Source organism: Nannospalax galili, unplaced genomic scaffold, assembly GCF_000622305.1.
Source record: "Nannospalax galili isolate Female #2095 unplaced genomic scaffold, S.galili_v1.0 scaffold643, whole genome shotgun sequence".
Taxonomy (NCBI): Eukaryota; Metazoa; Chordata; class Mammalia; order Rodentia; family Spalacidae; genus Nannospalax; species Nannospalax galili.
In genome coordinates, this window is record NW_008349457.1 from 1,601,465 (window position 1) to 1,619,208 (window position 17,744).

Consider the following 17,744-nt stretch of genomic DNA (forward strand, 5'->3'; position numbering starts at 1 on the left):
TTTTTTGGTGTCTGTTGTGATGTTTCCCCTTTTGTCTCTGATTTTGTTGATTTGGATTTGCTCTGTCTTTCTTTTCATTAACTGGTCTAAAGGTCTGTCTACCTTGTTTAACCTTTCAAAGAAAAAGCTCTTAGATTCATTGATTCTTCTGTATTGTTTTCTTTGTTTCTATTTCATTAATTTTTACTCTGATTTTTGTTATTTCTTCTCATCTACTAGGTTTGGGGTTGGTTTGTTTTTGCCTCTCCAGAGTCTTCAGTTGTACTGTCAATTTGTCTACATGTGTTTTTCCTGATTTTTTTAAATATAAGCACTAATAGCTATGGACTTCCCTCTTAGGACTGCTTTTAAACTGTCCCAGAGGTTTTGTTGTGTTATGTTCTCATTTTCACTTTGTTCCAGTAATACTTTTATTTCTTAATTTCTTTTTTTGGCCCATTCATGATTCAGGAGTGTGTTGTTTATTCTCCATGAGTTCATGTATTTACTAGAGCTTCTTTTGCTGTTGGCTATAAGCTTTGTTGCACTGTGGTCTGATAGAAGGCATCAAATTATTTCTTTTTTTTGTATGTGTTGAGATTTGTTTTGTGCCCCAGAATGTGGCCAATTTTAGAATAACTTGCATGACCTGCTGAGTAGATCATATATTCTTTGGTGCTTGGGTAATATATTCTGTATATGTCTCTTATGTCCATTTCATGTAATATGTCATTTAATTCAGATTTCTCTTTATTTATTCTTTGTCCAGTTGGCATGTCTATTGAAGACAGTGGAGTATTAAAGTCACCTACTATTACTGAGTTGGGGTTAATCTCTGCCCTGGAGTACTGATTTTATGAACTTGAGTGCTCCCGAGTTTGGTGCATATATGTTCATGATTGTAATATCTTCTTGGTCCATTGTTCCTTTGATTAGAATGAAATAACACTCTTTATCTCTTTTGACAAGTTTTCATTTGAAGTCTGTTTTGTCCAATATTAAAGTTGTGACACATGGTTACTTCTTAGGGCCATTTGATCAGAATATTTTTTCCATCCACTCACCCTGAGATAGTATCTATCCTTGAAGGTGAGATGAGTTTCTTGGAAACAACAAAAAGATAGGTTTTCTTTCTTGATCCATTTCACCAGCCTGTGTCTTTTGACTGGGTGCTGAGGCCAGTGTTATTATTGAAAGGTATGTATTGGACACTGTAATGTTAATTTCTTTATGTTTGTGGCCCTATTTTGTGTTTCTGTTGTTATACCTTTCTTTGTTTTCTTTCTTAGGATATATTCATTCCTTTCTTGGGTCTTTTGTATTACTTCAAGTATTCTCTGTAGGGCTGGTTTGGATGACAAATTCAGTCTATTCATGTCATGGAAAATTTTCCATTCCCCTTCACATTGAAAGATAGTTTTGATGGATAAGATATTCAGGGTTGGCATCTGTGGTTGTTTAGAGCTGGGAATACTTTGGTCCAAGCTCTTCTGACTTTCATAGTTTGCATTGAAAACTAAACTGTAATTCTGATGGGTTTTCCTTTATATGTAACTTGTTGTTTTTCTCTGGCAGTTTTCAGTACCCTCTCTTTGTTCTGTACATTTAATGCTTTTACTATGACATTCCATGGGGAATTTCTGTTCTGATCATGTCTAATTGGTGTTCTATGTGCTTCTTGAACTTCTATAGGTACATTTTCCCTTAAATTAGGGAAGTTTTCTTCTGTAATCCTATTGAAGATCTGTTCAATGCCATTGACTTGAGATTTTTCTCCTTCCCATATCACTATAATTTGTAAGTTTGGTCATTTCATATTGTCCCACATTTCCTGAGTATTCCATTCCTGTGTTTTTATGAATTTTGCATAGTTTTTGCTTAAGGAGTTCAGATCTTCAACTTTATCAACCAGTCTTAATATTCTATTTTCCATTTCATTCATTCTGCTTGTGAAGCTTTCTCCTGTTGTTTCTAATTGGTTTATTGAGTTTTCCAGTTCCATGTTCATTTTCATTTGGGTTTCCTGCACTATCTCTATCTCTTTAGTGAATTTGGTTTTCAAGTTATGAATTGTTTTTTAATTCATATGAATGAATAGCTTATGAATTTCATTAAGCCACATATTTGTATATTCTTGGGCTTCCATCATAAGTTTATGCCTTTCCTCTTTAACTTCTTTGAGTTGTCTGTGTTTTCTTGAAGTTCTTTGATCATGTTTATGATTGTTCTTTTAAATTTTGTATCTGGGTGTTCTTCAGGGTGGTTCTCATTGCTGTGCTCTTCTATAGGACTAGTAGTTTTTGTTGGGGGGTATTTTTTCCTGGCTTTTCTTACTGTGTTTTTGCATTGCCATTTGGGAATATGGATGTTCTTTGTTGGTTATGTGTCCAACAGGAACTTCTTATTTGCTTTTTTAAACTTAATTTTGGTTCGTTAATATTGTTTATGTATCTTAGTTACTTTTTGATCAGGTATGGAAGATAAATTTTTGGGTGTTTCAAGTTCTTCCAGGGTAGTAGAATTGTCAGAGTCCTGGCTGAGCAGGTCTACCTGCTTGATCCAGAGACTGGAAAGTTGGCAGTAGGGGGAGCACCTGGGGAAGCACTATGGAGGATCTATGGTAGGGTGTTGAGTTAGTCTGATTTAGGAAGCTAGTCCCGGGATCTGAGGTGAAGGAATTGGGGCCCAACTGTGACAGACTGGACAGGGTGGGGGTAGATGAGGGAAATGGAGTAGAGAGGTTGTGTCATTTGTTCTTAATCTTAGCCATTCTGACTAGGGTTAGGTGAAATTTTAAAGTGCTTTTGATTAAAATTTTCCTGATTACAAAAATATTGAACATTTTTCAAGGTGTTTCTTAACCTTTATTATTTCTTCTTTTAAGAGAACTCTCTGTTCAGATTCATAGCCCATCTTTTAATTGGGTCATTTGTTTCCTTGGATGTACAACTCTTCAGTTTAATTTGTCAGTTGTTGACCTTAACTCCTGAACAACTGATGTCCTATCTAGAAAGTCTTTTCTTGCACCTATATCTTATATATAGGTGATTATATACTGATTATATGTTTTTCTAACATTTAAGCATTTCAGGCTTCATATTGTGCTCTTTGATCCATTTGGAGTAGTTTTTTGTACAAGGTGATAGGTAGGGTTCTGATTTCATTTTTCTACACATGGAAATCCAATTTTCCCAGCACCATTTGTTGAAGGTGCTTTCCTCCAGTGTGTTCTAGACTTTTTTTCAATATGAGGTGGCTGACATTGCATGCACCCAAGTTTGGGTCTTCTATTTTGTTCCATTAATCTACATCTGTTTTTGTTCCAATAGTATGCTGTTTTTATGACTGTGGCTCTGTAATATAGATTGAGGTCTGGCATTGGTCTTTGTGCTCAGGATTACTTTGGCTATCCAGGGTCTTCTGTGTTAGATGAATTTCTTGATGGATTTTTCTAATTCTCTGAAGAATGTCATGGGGATTTTGATTGGGATTGCATTGAATGTGTAAATTGCTTTTGGTAGGATGGTCATTTTCACCATATTGCTTCTGATAATCCATGAGCACAGGAGGTCTTTACCTCTCCTTGTGTCTTTCTCAATCCCTTATTTTAAAAATTTAAAGTTTTTATTGAAAATCTCTTTAATGTCTTTTGTTAGGTTTATTCCCAGATTTTTTAAGGCTATTGTGACTGAAAGAGTTACCTCAAACTCTTTCTCAGATTTCTTGTTATTTGTATATAGAAAGCTACTGGTGGAATTTTTAGGATGTCTTATACATAATATTATATCTACAAATAGGGATAATTTGACTTATTTTTTCCAATTGCTCTAGCTAGAATTTTATTTATTTATTTATTTCATTGCTCTAGCTAGAATTTTATGCTGTATATTACAAAGTAGTAGGGGATAGTGGACAGTCTTATCTGGCTCCTGATTTTAATGAGAATGCTTCATATTTTTCTCCATCTGGATGATGTTGGCTATGGGGTTTTTTTATATAGCCTTAACTATGTTATGGTATATTTCCTCTATTCCAATTCTGTCTATGTCTTTCAATTTGGTAAGTTCTTTGTATATTTTGGTAGCAAACTCTGTGTACTAGATTGTACCCTTTGCTGTATAGAAGATTTTTACCTTCATGAGATCCTTTTTTTTTTATCACTTCCTACTCTCAATGCCTATGCTACTGGGACCCTATTCAGAAAGTACTTTCCTATGCCCATAAATTGAAATATATTCCCTCTCTCTTCTAGCTGATTCAACATATCAGGTCTTGTGTTGTGGTCCTTGACCTATATTTTGTTGCATTTTATGCAGGGTGAGAGATAAGAATTTAATTTCATTCTTCTATGTGTAATTTGAACAGCACCATTTGTTGAAGATACTGTTTTTTATCCATGTTTATTTTTGGTTTCTTTGTCAAAAATCATGTGAAATAGCCATGTGAGCTTATATCTGAGTCCTAAATTGTACTCCATTGAGCAATGTATCTATTTTTATGCAAGTACTATCCTGTTATTAGTATGGCTCTATAGTGTAACTTGAAATTAGGGATGGTGATACCTCCAAGTAGTGTTTTTCATTGTTTGGCTGTATGAGGTCTTGTGTGTTTCCAGATGAATTTTAAGACTGTACTTTCAGTTTCTGTAAAGAATCGCATTGGAATTTTATGGGCATTACATTGAATTTATAGATTACTTTTGGTGGAATGGCCTTTTTCACAACATGAACATTAGTAATGCATAAGAATGAGAGGTTGCTCCACATTCTACTGTTTTTCCAAATTTCCTTCCTTTCCTTCCCTTCCCTTTCCTTTTCTTTTTCTCTTTTCTTTTCTTGGCATCATGAAGTTTCATTGTACAAGTCTTTCAATTCCTTGGTTAAATTTATTCCAAACTATTTTCATAAAGGAGGCTATTATTAATGAGATTGTTTCCCTGACTTCTTTCTCAGTGTGTTGTTAATTCTTAATGGAAGGCTACTGATTTTTTGTGTATTAATGATGTATCCTGCCACTTTGCGGAAAGTGCTTATCAGCTGTGGGGGTTTTGTTGTGGAATCTGTAGTGGCTGATGTATAGAATCACATCATCTGCAAGTAAGGATCCTTTGACTTCCTTTCCTCACTGTCTGCTTCATGAGCCTTGCTGCTGTAGCTAAGATTTCCAGCACCATATTGAACATGAAGAAGAGAGTGCCCCCCCCCTGTGATTTTAGTGAGAATTCTTCAACTTTTTCTCCACTTAACATGATGTTGTCTGTAGATTTGTTGTATATTGCCTCTGCTATAGATGTCCTCTGTATCTCTAGATTCTCCAGGACTTTTATCGTGAAAGAATGATGGATTTTGTCAAAGGCTTTTTCAGAATGTAATGAGGTGATCATGTGGTTTCTGTCCTTGAGTCTGTTTATGTGGTAGATTACATTTATTGATTTACATAAATTGAACCATCCCTGCATCTCCAAAATGAAGCTGGTGTGATCCTGGGGGATGAATTTTTTAAAATATTTTCTTTCTTTGGTTTTCAAGTATTTTCTTGATTTTTTTGCACCTATATTCAACAGGGAGATTGTTCTATAACTTTCTTTTTGTATTATGTATCATTATGTGGTTTAGGTATGTATTATGCAGGCTTTGAAAGATAATTTGGGGTCTTTCTTTCCTCTTCTATTTTGTGGAATAGTTTGAGAAGCATTGGTTTTAGCTGTATTTTAATGGTCTGGTGTAATTTTCAGGTAGATCCATCCAGGCCAGGGCTTTGTTTGGATAACAGATAATACAACCAAGAGACCCAGATTTTCCTGGGTTCAAAGCAGAATGAGCTGATAGACAGATGTTTCAGGAACAGTTGGTCTCTGTGGGTTTGTGGGACCCAAAGGAACATTGAAGTAAACTTTTGATACTCGCTTTGACTTTGTGAAATAAGATTGGTGGTGGCAGGTCAAAGAAGACACCTAATGACCTAGAAATTCATTGAAAACCAAGTTCTCTTGTTAAGGCTGAGAGCATTCATCTGTAAGTACAAATGTAAATATTTACAAGGCAATTTGGGACCATATCAGTTTACCTACACAACAACATTAAGTTTCTCTAGGGCCAAAAAGCTCCTTAACCATGGATTTTTCACTGGGTTTATAGTACCAGACATGAATTACCACCTGTGGAATAGGCCTTAAATCCAGTTAGAGGCTACAAGTTACTCCATCACTGCCATGTCCCAGTGGGCAGATCTTGCCTGGCAGGTTGGCACTGTAGTTCATAGGGTTCACAGCTGATTAAGAATGTTGATGTCTTTTCTCCCCCATTTGCCTGAGTTATGACTTCTGGGACTATGGAAACTAGCTAGCGTGGAGGAAGCTTCCAGCTTAGTTTCAGCTTGATTTCTCTCTATCTTGTAATGAAGGTGTGTGGAACATGGTCTTTAAGGAAAAGTCACAGGCTAGGGGAAGTGGGGTTCATCTTAGCCCAGCAATGCAGCTAAGATAGCCAAGAGAAGCACTCCAGATCCAAAGTGATAGGCAACATCATCCCCCTCCTGTGGCTCTCATGTCTTCCAGCAATGTTTATGTCTATACAGTAGATGGGGCTCCAACTACGGCAGTTACTTTATATCTGTCTATCTATCTATCTATCTATCTATCTATCTATCATCTATCATCTATCTATCATCTATCTATCTCTACCTACCTATCATTTATCTATCTATCTATCACCTATCATCATCTATCTATCTCTATCTACCTATCATTTATCTATCTATCATCATCTATCTATCTATCTCTATCTACTTATCATTTATCTATCTATCTATCTACCATCTATCTACCTACTTACCTATCTACATATGTTTGTGTGCCTGTGTGTGTGTGCCTGTGTATCTGTGTGTCTGTGTGTGTGTACAATGGTTGATTATACAGCGGTCGATTACTCAACCACTGAAGAATGAAATTGTGACATTTTTTGGCATCCTGGATAAGCCTGCATATTATTATATTATTTTAAATGAAATAAGATAGGTACAGAGAGATGAGTTAACACATTTTCACTAGTATGTGGTAGCAATCTTATTAAGTTGCTTGCATAGAATTAAAGAGTGGAGTTGTGAATAGTAACATTTGGAACAATAGGGCAGATCAAAGATGCCTAATGAATGCAAAAGAGCAGCTGGGCAGAGGAAATAATTTCCAATGCACAGTTACACAGAAAGACAACTATGGCCAACAATTCACTGAGAATTATGAAACAACTAGTAAGATTTTATATGTTCTTGGCACAAGGAAATGAGCTGGTGGATGTGCCAGTTACTCTGATTAGACCATTAAACATTGTGTAGAGACACTGAAATATATTGTATGCTGTAAAGACAGTTATTATGTATCAGGTCATGTAAAAATAAGTAAAGGAGTCAAGCAGGTTTGAGATGCCAGAAGGCTCCTGGCCTTCCCTTTATGTCCCTGTAAAGGAAGAATTCACTTCCCTCTTCAAGGAGGTTGGGACAACCACAAAATTACTCTGCTGATAAAAACACCAGTGACTGGTGCCCACATAAGGATATGTTAAAATGTTAACTTTTAATGTATTAATTTACTCAGTAATTATGCACTGATAAGGATAAAATAAATATTATCATGTAGGTGGATAAAGATGTTCCTTTGTCTCCCTCTGCAGACACTAGTGTCTGCACCATAAGTCTAACAAAAACCATGTGCCAGATCCGGTTTTTATGAACAAATGTTTGTGTTTGACTTTATTACTCTGGCCTCAGTGCACAGCACACATCACCTGTAAAAAATTTCAGCCTGTACTTTGACCTCACATAGGAATCTCAAACTTGCTATTTAGAAATCCTCGGGAAATTAAACTGAAAGTCTTGGCAAAGGACAACATGTACCACAGGTCACCCCAGACAGAGGAAAGATAAACAATATTGGACCAATAACACTTGCTATCAAAAGTAACCAATTAGTTGTCTCTGTGGGGACAGTTGTGCACAATATTTTTGATCTATTCCTTTCATTAATAACAAGCTTTGGGAGTACTCTGTTCCCTAGCTAGGAGCATCCTGCTTATGACCAAATTCTTGTGGGGAAATCACCAAAGATATTTTAGGCCTGTGATTTTGGAGATTATAACTATGGTACAATCCAACATAAATGTTTCTGCACTCAGTTATAGAAGATCAAAAAGGAGAAAGCTGGGCAGCTGAAAGGTCAGATGTACCCCTAACGATGAGCAGTGTGACAGAAGACTTCACAGGCTGCCCTGCAGGTCCTAGGGCTCAGAGGTAAGTGAGGAGAGGAGTGCACTCAGGGATCTTGCCCATGACAGTGGGAGAGAGACACACACTCTACTCTGCTGCCAGCAACTTGGTACTGAGACTCTACAACTGCCATCACAGAACGATCTAATGAAGAGACAAGAGAGAGAAGAAAGTTTGGGACCATTGCTATGAGTGAAGGGATGGTACCATGATCCCTAAACATCCTTCCTAAGTACATTAGTGCTTTGAAAGACTGTCACTCTCAGATTGTTGCATGCTAGGATGCAGCCCAGAAAACTAAAGCTAAGTCTTCGATTTACAGCACATACACTATAGTGGTGAAGTCCCTAGTGTCTGTTGTCTCGGCCTGCTTCTGTAAGGTGGTTGTGCTAAAACAGCTCAGGTCTAAGAGACTCGTTGTCCTTAGCTCTGCCATGTGTCTTCACTAATACGTGAAGGATGAGAAATACAAGATCAATAGAGTGTAACTACCATATAGGTTTGAGACATTGTCAATTGGACATTTTCTCCTATTAAAAATATCGGGTCAATAAAAAAAGAAAAGAACATTGGATCAATGGGTAAAATGTCACTTGCCACCAAGACCAATGACCCAAGTTCAATCTCCAGGACCTCTATGGTGGAAAGAGAGAACTCATCTTGTAATTTTTCATCTGACCTACTTACACACATGCATGCACGCACGCACACACACACACACACACACACACACACACACGCACACCATTAAATGAAAATGTAACAAAGATTTTAAAAATACTTTCTCACAATATTGGAAAACAGCATGAATTTGGACTCAGACAAGCATGGCTAGAGTTCAAGCTGTGATACCACTGCTGCCACTCAACCTCTCTGAGTCGCTGAAAATTTTGATTCCTCCTCCTGGAGGAACAGGGATTGAAACCACTTAACACGATAGTGTAGCCGGGGAGAGAAATACTAAAGTTAGTTGACCGGTATAGTGTTAGTGGTAGTGATAATGGTGGTGATGACAGTGATGGTGATGACATCTGGACCAATAACCATGGTATTATAGTTAGGCTTAGCAACACCCAGGTACCAGTGCCATCAAATGCAAAAGGAATAATACACTTCATTTTATTTTATTTTTAGCACAACTGGAGGCAGCAGCTGAATGGCTTACTTGTGTGTACCCCCAGATCTTTAGTGCTCTTTGTGATCTCTCTACTACAGGTTAAGGCCTCTGGGAAGGCTATGACTGTGGAAGTGGGGAATGGGGTAGCTGTCCAGGAGCTCACCCTAGAGGGCTTTCCTGCTGTCCAGCACCTGGGGGAGGTTCTCTCCTCCGTGCACCTGCTGGCATACCTGGCCTCCACCATGGGAAACGCAGTCATTGTTGCCCTTGTCTGTGCTGATGCCCGTCTCCAGACACCCATGTTCTTTCTCCTCAGTATTTTCTCCTTTATGGAGTGTTGTTTCACGAGTGCTGTTATTCCGAAGTTACTGGTTATATTTCTTTTAGGTCAACAAACAACTTCCTTTGCTGCCTGTTTCATACAAGCCTTTGCTTTTCTGTTTCTTGGGGCAGCAGGCCTCCTCCTCATAGCTGTGATGTCACTGGATGGGTATGTGGCCATCTGCAAGCCTCTGCATTACTTCACCATCATGAACCTGAGGACTTGCTTCCTCCTGGTCATGGCCTGCTTTGCTATGAGCTTCACCCTCATCACTGGGCTAGTGGTGAAGGTGTCCCACTTATCCTTCTGTGGCCCCCGTGTCATCCCTCACTTCTTCAGTGACCCTGGCCCACTGATCCACTTGTCCTGTTCTGACACCAGATCTGCTGAAATGCTGGCCTTCTGTTTTGCTTTGTCTTTCCTTCTCACATCGCTTGTTGTAGCTATCTTTGCATACAGCAACATAGTCATCACAATTGTGAATCTCCCAACAGCCAAGGAGAGACAGAAAGCTTTCTCCACCTGCTCCTCCCACCTTAGTCCTCTCTCTGATGTACAGCAGCTGTTTCTTTATATATGTGAAACCTAATCAAAGGAGCAGGCTGGACTCCAACAGAGAGGCTGCTCTTGTCAACACTGTGGTGACACCCCTGCTGAACCCTGTCATCTACACCCTGCGCAATAAGCGGGTCCACCAGGCTCTGAAGAAAATGATAAGTAGAATAAAAACATCAAAATAGGAATGCATCACGTATTCTTGGGGTGGAAAGCATCAGAAGCCTTTTTCCTCCATTTTAATCAGGGCACAAACCATAGCATTCCAGATCCAGAATAAAAAAAAAGTTCACATTCCCTCATTGTAAAGATCTCCTAAAAATGGAGATGTCTGCTACCTCATCCTACACGTTAACAAACTGCAAACGTTTATCATTACTCTCTGTATTCTACATATGTAAGGCAGTGAATTTTAATTGCAGAATCCTTTATTGAATTGTTTTTTATTCAAGTGATATAAACCATGTGCTTGAAATGACCAGATTACACAGTTTTAATTCCACTTTTTCCTATGCATTAACATGTTTTAGCAGAAAAAAATAATTATTTACTAATTTCAGTAAGATAATGGAAATGATTAGTTTGTTTCGGGTTGAGGCTTTGAAGAAATCAATGGAACATGCCAATGCTTCGTCTCCATTTCCTTCAGGACTAACTAGTCCAAGGAACCCATGTTCACAGTGTCCTTCATGTTGAAAAGTATGTGTCACTCTAGCTGTCCTCTCCATTTCTGTTGCTGCTATGTGGCTCGGCTACACGTGCCTTCCTCACGCCAATGTGAGATGGAGAGAACACCATTTGGGGGTCTCAGCTCATTTGCTAAAATATCAAAATTGGCAGTGTCTCAATGATGTGCAAATTCTTACTCTCCTAAACTATTTAAAGTAATTCCATTGGCGCAGCGACAAGCATACACTTGATTGGTTATATGTAGTCCATGCTGAGGCTGTTGCTCTGAAAAATATGTGCAGGCAGCTTGAGAGGGTCATACTTAACACTCATTGTGCAATTTCATACAATGATTCAAGGATGTGGATTATACTTATTTTTCATTTTATACTACTAATCATAAAGTAATTTAAAGAAATTAAGCATTAGTTTGCCCATTGGAATTGAGCTTTCAATTACAAAGATACCTTCTACTTTAAGTCTAATGCTTCTATAATTCAACTTTTAACCTTAGATACCTTATAGTTCCAGTTTTCAGGATATAATGAATCTGATTTATTTTCAGAGAAAATATCTCTAAAGAGCTTAATACTTAACTTGTTATTGTTTGATTATTTGTTTTGAAATAAGATCTCACTATGTTTGGAGTTTGGACTTGCTCTTCTGATACTCCTGCCTCAGACTCCTGAATTCAGGGATAACAGAAATGGGCCACATTGGCCAGCTCTTTTCTTTAAGCTGACTTATAAGATTATATAATTACACATAAAATTTTATGAAATTCCTATTGGATTATGTTTGGCCTTGAAACTAATAATTCAAAATTTAGATTTTATATTGTTGACAAGACAGAGTATTCTAAAAGCCAGATGTGCGTTCTGATTAACCCTATTTTATAGTATGTGGCTATGGACTTCGCAGGAAGGAGAGAACTTCGCACAAAAGAAGTGCATCCAGTGGCTATTACACACATGGGAGCAGAGATAAGAGGGACTCAAGAAGTGGCATGTGGATGGAACACAGAGCACTAATATTAGACTTAATCTTTTTCCCGGGACAAGCCCTGGGTGCCAAGCCTTGTGCTGCTTTCAGTTAATGGGAGTTCCCCAGTTTCTTCATCTCAACCATAAAACGTGAAGATGGAATCAGGTAATCTCTACAGTCCATGTGAAAAATGGCTCAGGAATCTATGTCAAAACCCCATGATCCAGAATTAAAACATATTTAAAAGTTACTTGTCTCATTGATACAATAACAGCCCTCTCAGGAATAGCATAAAGATGAGTCAGGAACCTCAAGTACCAATCTACCTTAAGAATAAACTATCAGAAAATGAAGTTGAAGTAGTCTAGGGCTAACAACTGTAGGAACAAGGCAATGCATTGCTATCAAATTTATAAAATTATTATAAAATACATATCATGTTCAAATGTTAATAAACATTTGCTAATGAGATAGGCCCTGTAATTACCCCAAAGACCTACTTTGCAGGGACATCCACTTCCTCCTAGCTCCTCTCCCTCTCTTTGGGAATTCACCAGATCCTGGTCCAGTACCTATCAGGGACCTGAAAACTGTCAGGAGCTCCTGTCCCCTCCCTTCGTTCAGGATTCACCAGAGCCCTGACTGCAATCCTCCAATTGTTCCATCCAGCCTTGGGAAAACTGTTCCAAGTTCCTAGATCAGGTCTCAGCAGGCATCAGACTGTAGATAACAAGCAGAAGACCTAAGATAAAACTAACAGAAATTGGCATTCCAACCCTACCATGAGTTAACCACTCCTGAACATTATAAACACCTCTGCTGAAAGAATGGTGCCCTGAACAAAAAGGAAAGAAAGCTCATTCAACAAACTCCACATGCACAAATCCCACATAGAAATAAAATAACACATACCCTAAAATAATATGTCTCCTCAAAAATATACAAATCCCATAGTAATTCATACTAATAAACATGACCTGAAAGAATTTCCAGACAGAAAATTTAAAAGAGTGATTACAGTTCTGGTCAAACAACTCAGAAGACAAGAGAAAGAGATGAATGAAATCATAGAGAGTTCAAAGTACTGAAGAAAACCAGCTTGAATGATGCTGAAAATGTTGAAATGATGCCAAAACTCAAGCCAAATAAATACTCAGTGGAAAGGCTCACTAACAGAAGGGACCATGTTGAAGCCAGAGTTGGGGATAGAAAATTTGATGATTTGAATGAGAAGGATCTCCCACTAGGCTTTAATATCTGAACACTTGGTCAGTTGGTGACGCTGTTTGGAGGGTCATGGAATCCCTAGGATGTGCGGCGTTGCTGGAGGAAGTACATCAGGGAGCACTCAGGCTTTGGGAGTTCATAGCCTTGCCCCATCTCCAGATGTCTTTCCCTGCTTCCCCTTGCACGTGTTTGAAGATGTAAGCACCCAGCCTTTTTCTCTAGCTGTGTCCCGCCGTGCCTTTCACCATGATGGATTCTTATCCCTCTGTAACCATAAACCAAATAAACTATTCTTTATATAAGTTGCCTTGATCATGGTATTTTATCACAGCAAAAGTAACTATACAGAAGATGAAGGAGAAGATTTGGATCACTCAATAAAAGTTAGACATTTTAAAAATATGAAAGGATCGTGAGAGAGTTTGGAGACTCCACAAAAAGATCTAACTTTTGAATTATGGACATAGAAGAAGTTTACCAGAATGAAAGCATAGAAAGTATCTTCAGTAGAATTATAGCAGAAAATTTCCCAAAGCTAGATAAAGAGATGCCCATCCAGGTACAAAATGCCTATAGAACTCCAAATAAACAGGACGAGAAAAAGATTCCCCATGGAATATTATACCTAAATATTAAAAACAAAGAATAAAGAAAAGATATTGAAAGCTGAAAGAGAGAAGGCTCAAGTCATTATCAATGGCAAGCCCATCAGCATAATGTCTGATTGGTCAACAGAAGTTTTTAAAGCCAGAAGGGATTGGAAAGATATATTTCAAGTCATGAAAGGCCTCAACTATCACCTCAAACTATTACTCTCAGCAAAATTATCCACTAAAACTGAAGGAGAAAGAAAAACTTTGCATGATAAAAACATAAAGGAATTTAGAGCTCAACAGCTCTACAGAGGATACTAGAAGAAATACTTCAATCTGAACTGAGGGATAAACTCATCCAACATGTCACAGGGAAAAATAAGTAATGTCAGGATAGATAATCAAAAGTGATCTAAGAAAACATCATGAAATTAACAAAATGTCTAGGAATCCTTTTAATAAGTTATGAATGATTATAGCCTCATTTCCACCAATAAACAGACACAGACTAACAGATTGGATTAGAAAATGGAATCCATCTTTTCTTTTTTGTCTTTTTGAGACAGGGTCTCTCTGTAGCCCCAGCTGTCCTGGAACTCAGTATGTGGACCAGGCTGGCCTTGAACTCACAGAGATCCACCTGCCTCAGTCTCCCAAGTGCTGGGATTAAAGGCGTGCGCCTCCAAGAACTGATCAACACTTTCAGTATAGTGGCAGGTTATAAAATCAATCTACAAAACTCATCAGACCATCAATAATAGACACTCTCTTAGGGTAGAAAAATGGAATAAGTTATTACAAGCAAATGGAACCAAGAACAAGCAGGCCTAGTTAGTCTAATCTCTGACAAAACTGACTTTAACCCAAAACTAGTAAGAGATAAGGAGGGACATTTCTTACTACTTACACGAAAAGACTACTAGGAAAATATTACAAGCTAACCAAAATCACACCAAATATAAGGGTACCCAATTTTAACAAAAAATACTACGGGTCTAAAACTACAAATTAATCACAACATAGTTGCAGTGGGTGGCCTTAATACCCCATTGTCACCAATAGGCAGGCCATCATGAAAAGACACCATATATCAAATGAACCTAACAGATATTTAGAGAACATTGCACCGGTACACTAAAGGACACAGTTTAGCCTCAGCAGCTCTTGAAAATTTCTTCAAAACTGACTAAATATTGGGATACAAAGCAAATTTCAAAAAATATAGAGAAGTTGAAAAATATCCTTATTCTATCCAGCCACAAAAGAATAAAGCTGGACATGAACAGTAATAGAAACTAGAGAAAACAAAACAAAATGAACCCATGGAAATAAACAACATACTATTAAATGAAAATTGGGAAATATAAAGGAAAATTTAAAAATTGCAAAGTTGATTTCTATGGAAAACTGGTCATCCTCTGATGACAGTTGTGACAGCTTTGCCTCTGATAATTTTGCAAACATGAAACCTAAATTCAGGTCAGATATCAGTGAAGAACCGGCCAATGGTTTTTATGAGGACTCTGATAATGAATCTTTCTGCAGCTTTTTAGAAAGTGAGGCACAAGATGTGTTCACCTTGCACAAAAGTCAACTCCAAATGGATCAAAGACCTCAATGTGAAACTGGAAACCCTGAAACTATTAGAAGAAAAGATTAGCAGTAACTTACAAGATATAGGTGTAGGAAAAAGATTTTCTAAATCGGACAGAAGTTGCTCAGGAATTAAGGTCAGCAATCAACAAGTGGGACCTCGTTAAACTTAACAGCTTCTGTACAGCAAAAGAAACAATTAAAAAAGTGAAGAGAAAACCCACAGAATGGGAAAAAGTCTTCACCAGTGACACATATGACAGAGGTTTAACATTCAGAATATATAAAGAACTCAAAAAACAAAGAATCAAAAAACCAAATGACCCAATTAAAAGATGGGCTAAAGATCTAAACAGAGAGTTCTTAAATGAAGAAATAAAGATGGCTAAGAAACATCTCAAAAAGTGTTCAACACCATTAGTAATTAGGGAAATGCAAATTAAAGCCACCCTAAGATATCATCTTACCCCAATCAGACTGGCTAGGATCAAGAGAACAAATGATGCCAAATGCTGGTGAGGATGTGGAGAAAGACAAACACTCATTCACTGCCGGTGGGATTGCAAACTCGTGAAACCCCTATGGAAAACAGTGTAGAGAACTCTTAAAAAGCTAAAAATGAACCTACCATATGACCCCTTGGCTTATACCCAAAGAACTCATCCTATTGCAGAGACACTTGTACATCCAAGTTGCTGCTGCTCTTTTCACAATAGCTAAGAGATGGAAGCAACCTAAGTGTCCCTCAACTGACAAGTGGATATTGAAAATGAAGAACATTTACATAATGGAGTTCTACTCAGTAGTAAAGAAAGACAAAATCATGACATTTGCTGGTAAATAGAACTAGAAACTATTATACTAAGTGAAGTAACACAGACTCAGAAAAACAAAGGACATATGTTCTCCCTCATGTGTGGATCCTAGTACCAAATCCTTTTAAATTCAGATCCTTTTAATAAGATGATACTATACAGCAGTCCCTCCTGCATTAAATAACTACCATCATCATGACTTTAGCCTGATTGCTAAACCTCATCACAATTGGGCTTGTTGATGGTTGGGCTCATTCATTAAAGGAGGACCAAGTATGGTCATTGGACCCTGACTGGATTATTCAGCCACTCTTCCCAGCCAACTGTATGTAATTTGACTCTAATCACACATGACCTCCCAGATTTGGGGAGGGCTAAAGTATACAATCTGGGGAAGGCTAGGAAGAGAAGGCATGACCCATGCTGGGTAAAGGCTTCCCAGTGTACATACCCTCAGGCTATACATACACCTCAGTGACCCATCAGTTATCTCGGTAAGTAAGCTCAATAAATTCATTGGTTCCCGAGTAAAACTTTAATCAAACATTGGCTTGACACTAGAACCTTAAAAGGGAATAAGCATTGCTTAGCATCCCCAGGAAAAGAAGTCTCACAACAGATGGAAAATTTATTTGTTAATGCTATTCTGTCTCATAATTTTTTTAAAAAAAAAAAGCAAATGAGGGGCTTGAGAGATGGCTCGGTGGTTAAGAACACTGACTATTCTTGCAGAAGACCCAGGTTCAAATCCCAGCACCCACATGGCAGCTAACAACCATCCATAACTCCAGTTCTAGGGGATCTGGCAGCCTCTTCTGTCCTCCGTGGGCAATGCATGACACAGGTGCAGTTACCTACATGCAGGCATAATACTCATACACATAAAATAAAAATAATAAATAAAATAGTTTAAAAAAAAGAAAATGAGAATGTAAAAGATGTTAAAAGGATATGGGAATAGAGATATTTTCCAAAATAGAAAAAGTGAGGAAGCCTAAACAAGTGATGAAGGTCTGTGTAGGCTTGTTATGAAATATAAAATGATATGACAAAAATATAATATACACATAATCTTAAAATTTCTATGGTCGTAGCTTAGTCAACTAATTTAAGGGACAAAATATATAGCTAGTCATGGTTTATCTGAGAATATTTGGTTTTTTAGTCAAGCTTTATCTATATAACACATGATAATTAAAAGTACCAGGCTGGTGGAACTAACTTCATTGGATATTCAAGAGCCATAGTTTGAGGCCTATACTGATGTATTCAGAGGGACTTAAAGGACACTTTTTGCCCTTTGCCCTCCAAGGTCATCTAAGTTCCAGGGGACTATAGAACAGCTCTCAAAATGTCTAGTAACTGTGGTGAGTCACCTGTCCTCTTATTCAGGGAGGACATGAAGACCCCACCAGATGGACTTGAACCAGTGTCCAGTCTGTAAAGAGGAGGGTCAACTCAGAGGAAACATCTCCATGCTTCTAACTGAAGCCAGCCATGGTCGAGTAGGACCTTTGACTTATCTTCACATAGATGGAACTGGTAAAAGAAAGGAGCTAGGGGTTCCTCCCAAGCCCATGTGACCCCCTAAGGAACAGATCCTCAAACCTTAAAAGTAAAGAAAATTGATT

General features: G+C 37.8%; 1 protein-coding gene across 1 annotated transcript; it reads left to right on the plus strand.

The window, feature by feature from the left end:
• Positions 1 to 9,474: 9,474 nt before the first annotated feature.
• Positions 9,475 to 10,417, plus strand: LOC103745030 (olfactory receptor 6C75-like). Its single transcript, XM_008846931.1, is given in 2 exon segments — positions 9,475 to 10,214; positions 10,216 to 10,417. Coding segments are annotated over 2 exon segments (942 nt in total).
• Positions 10,418 to 17,744: the final 7,327 nt, after the last annotated feature.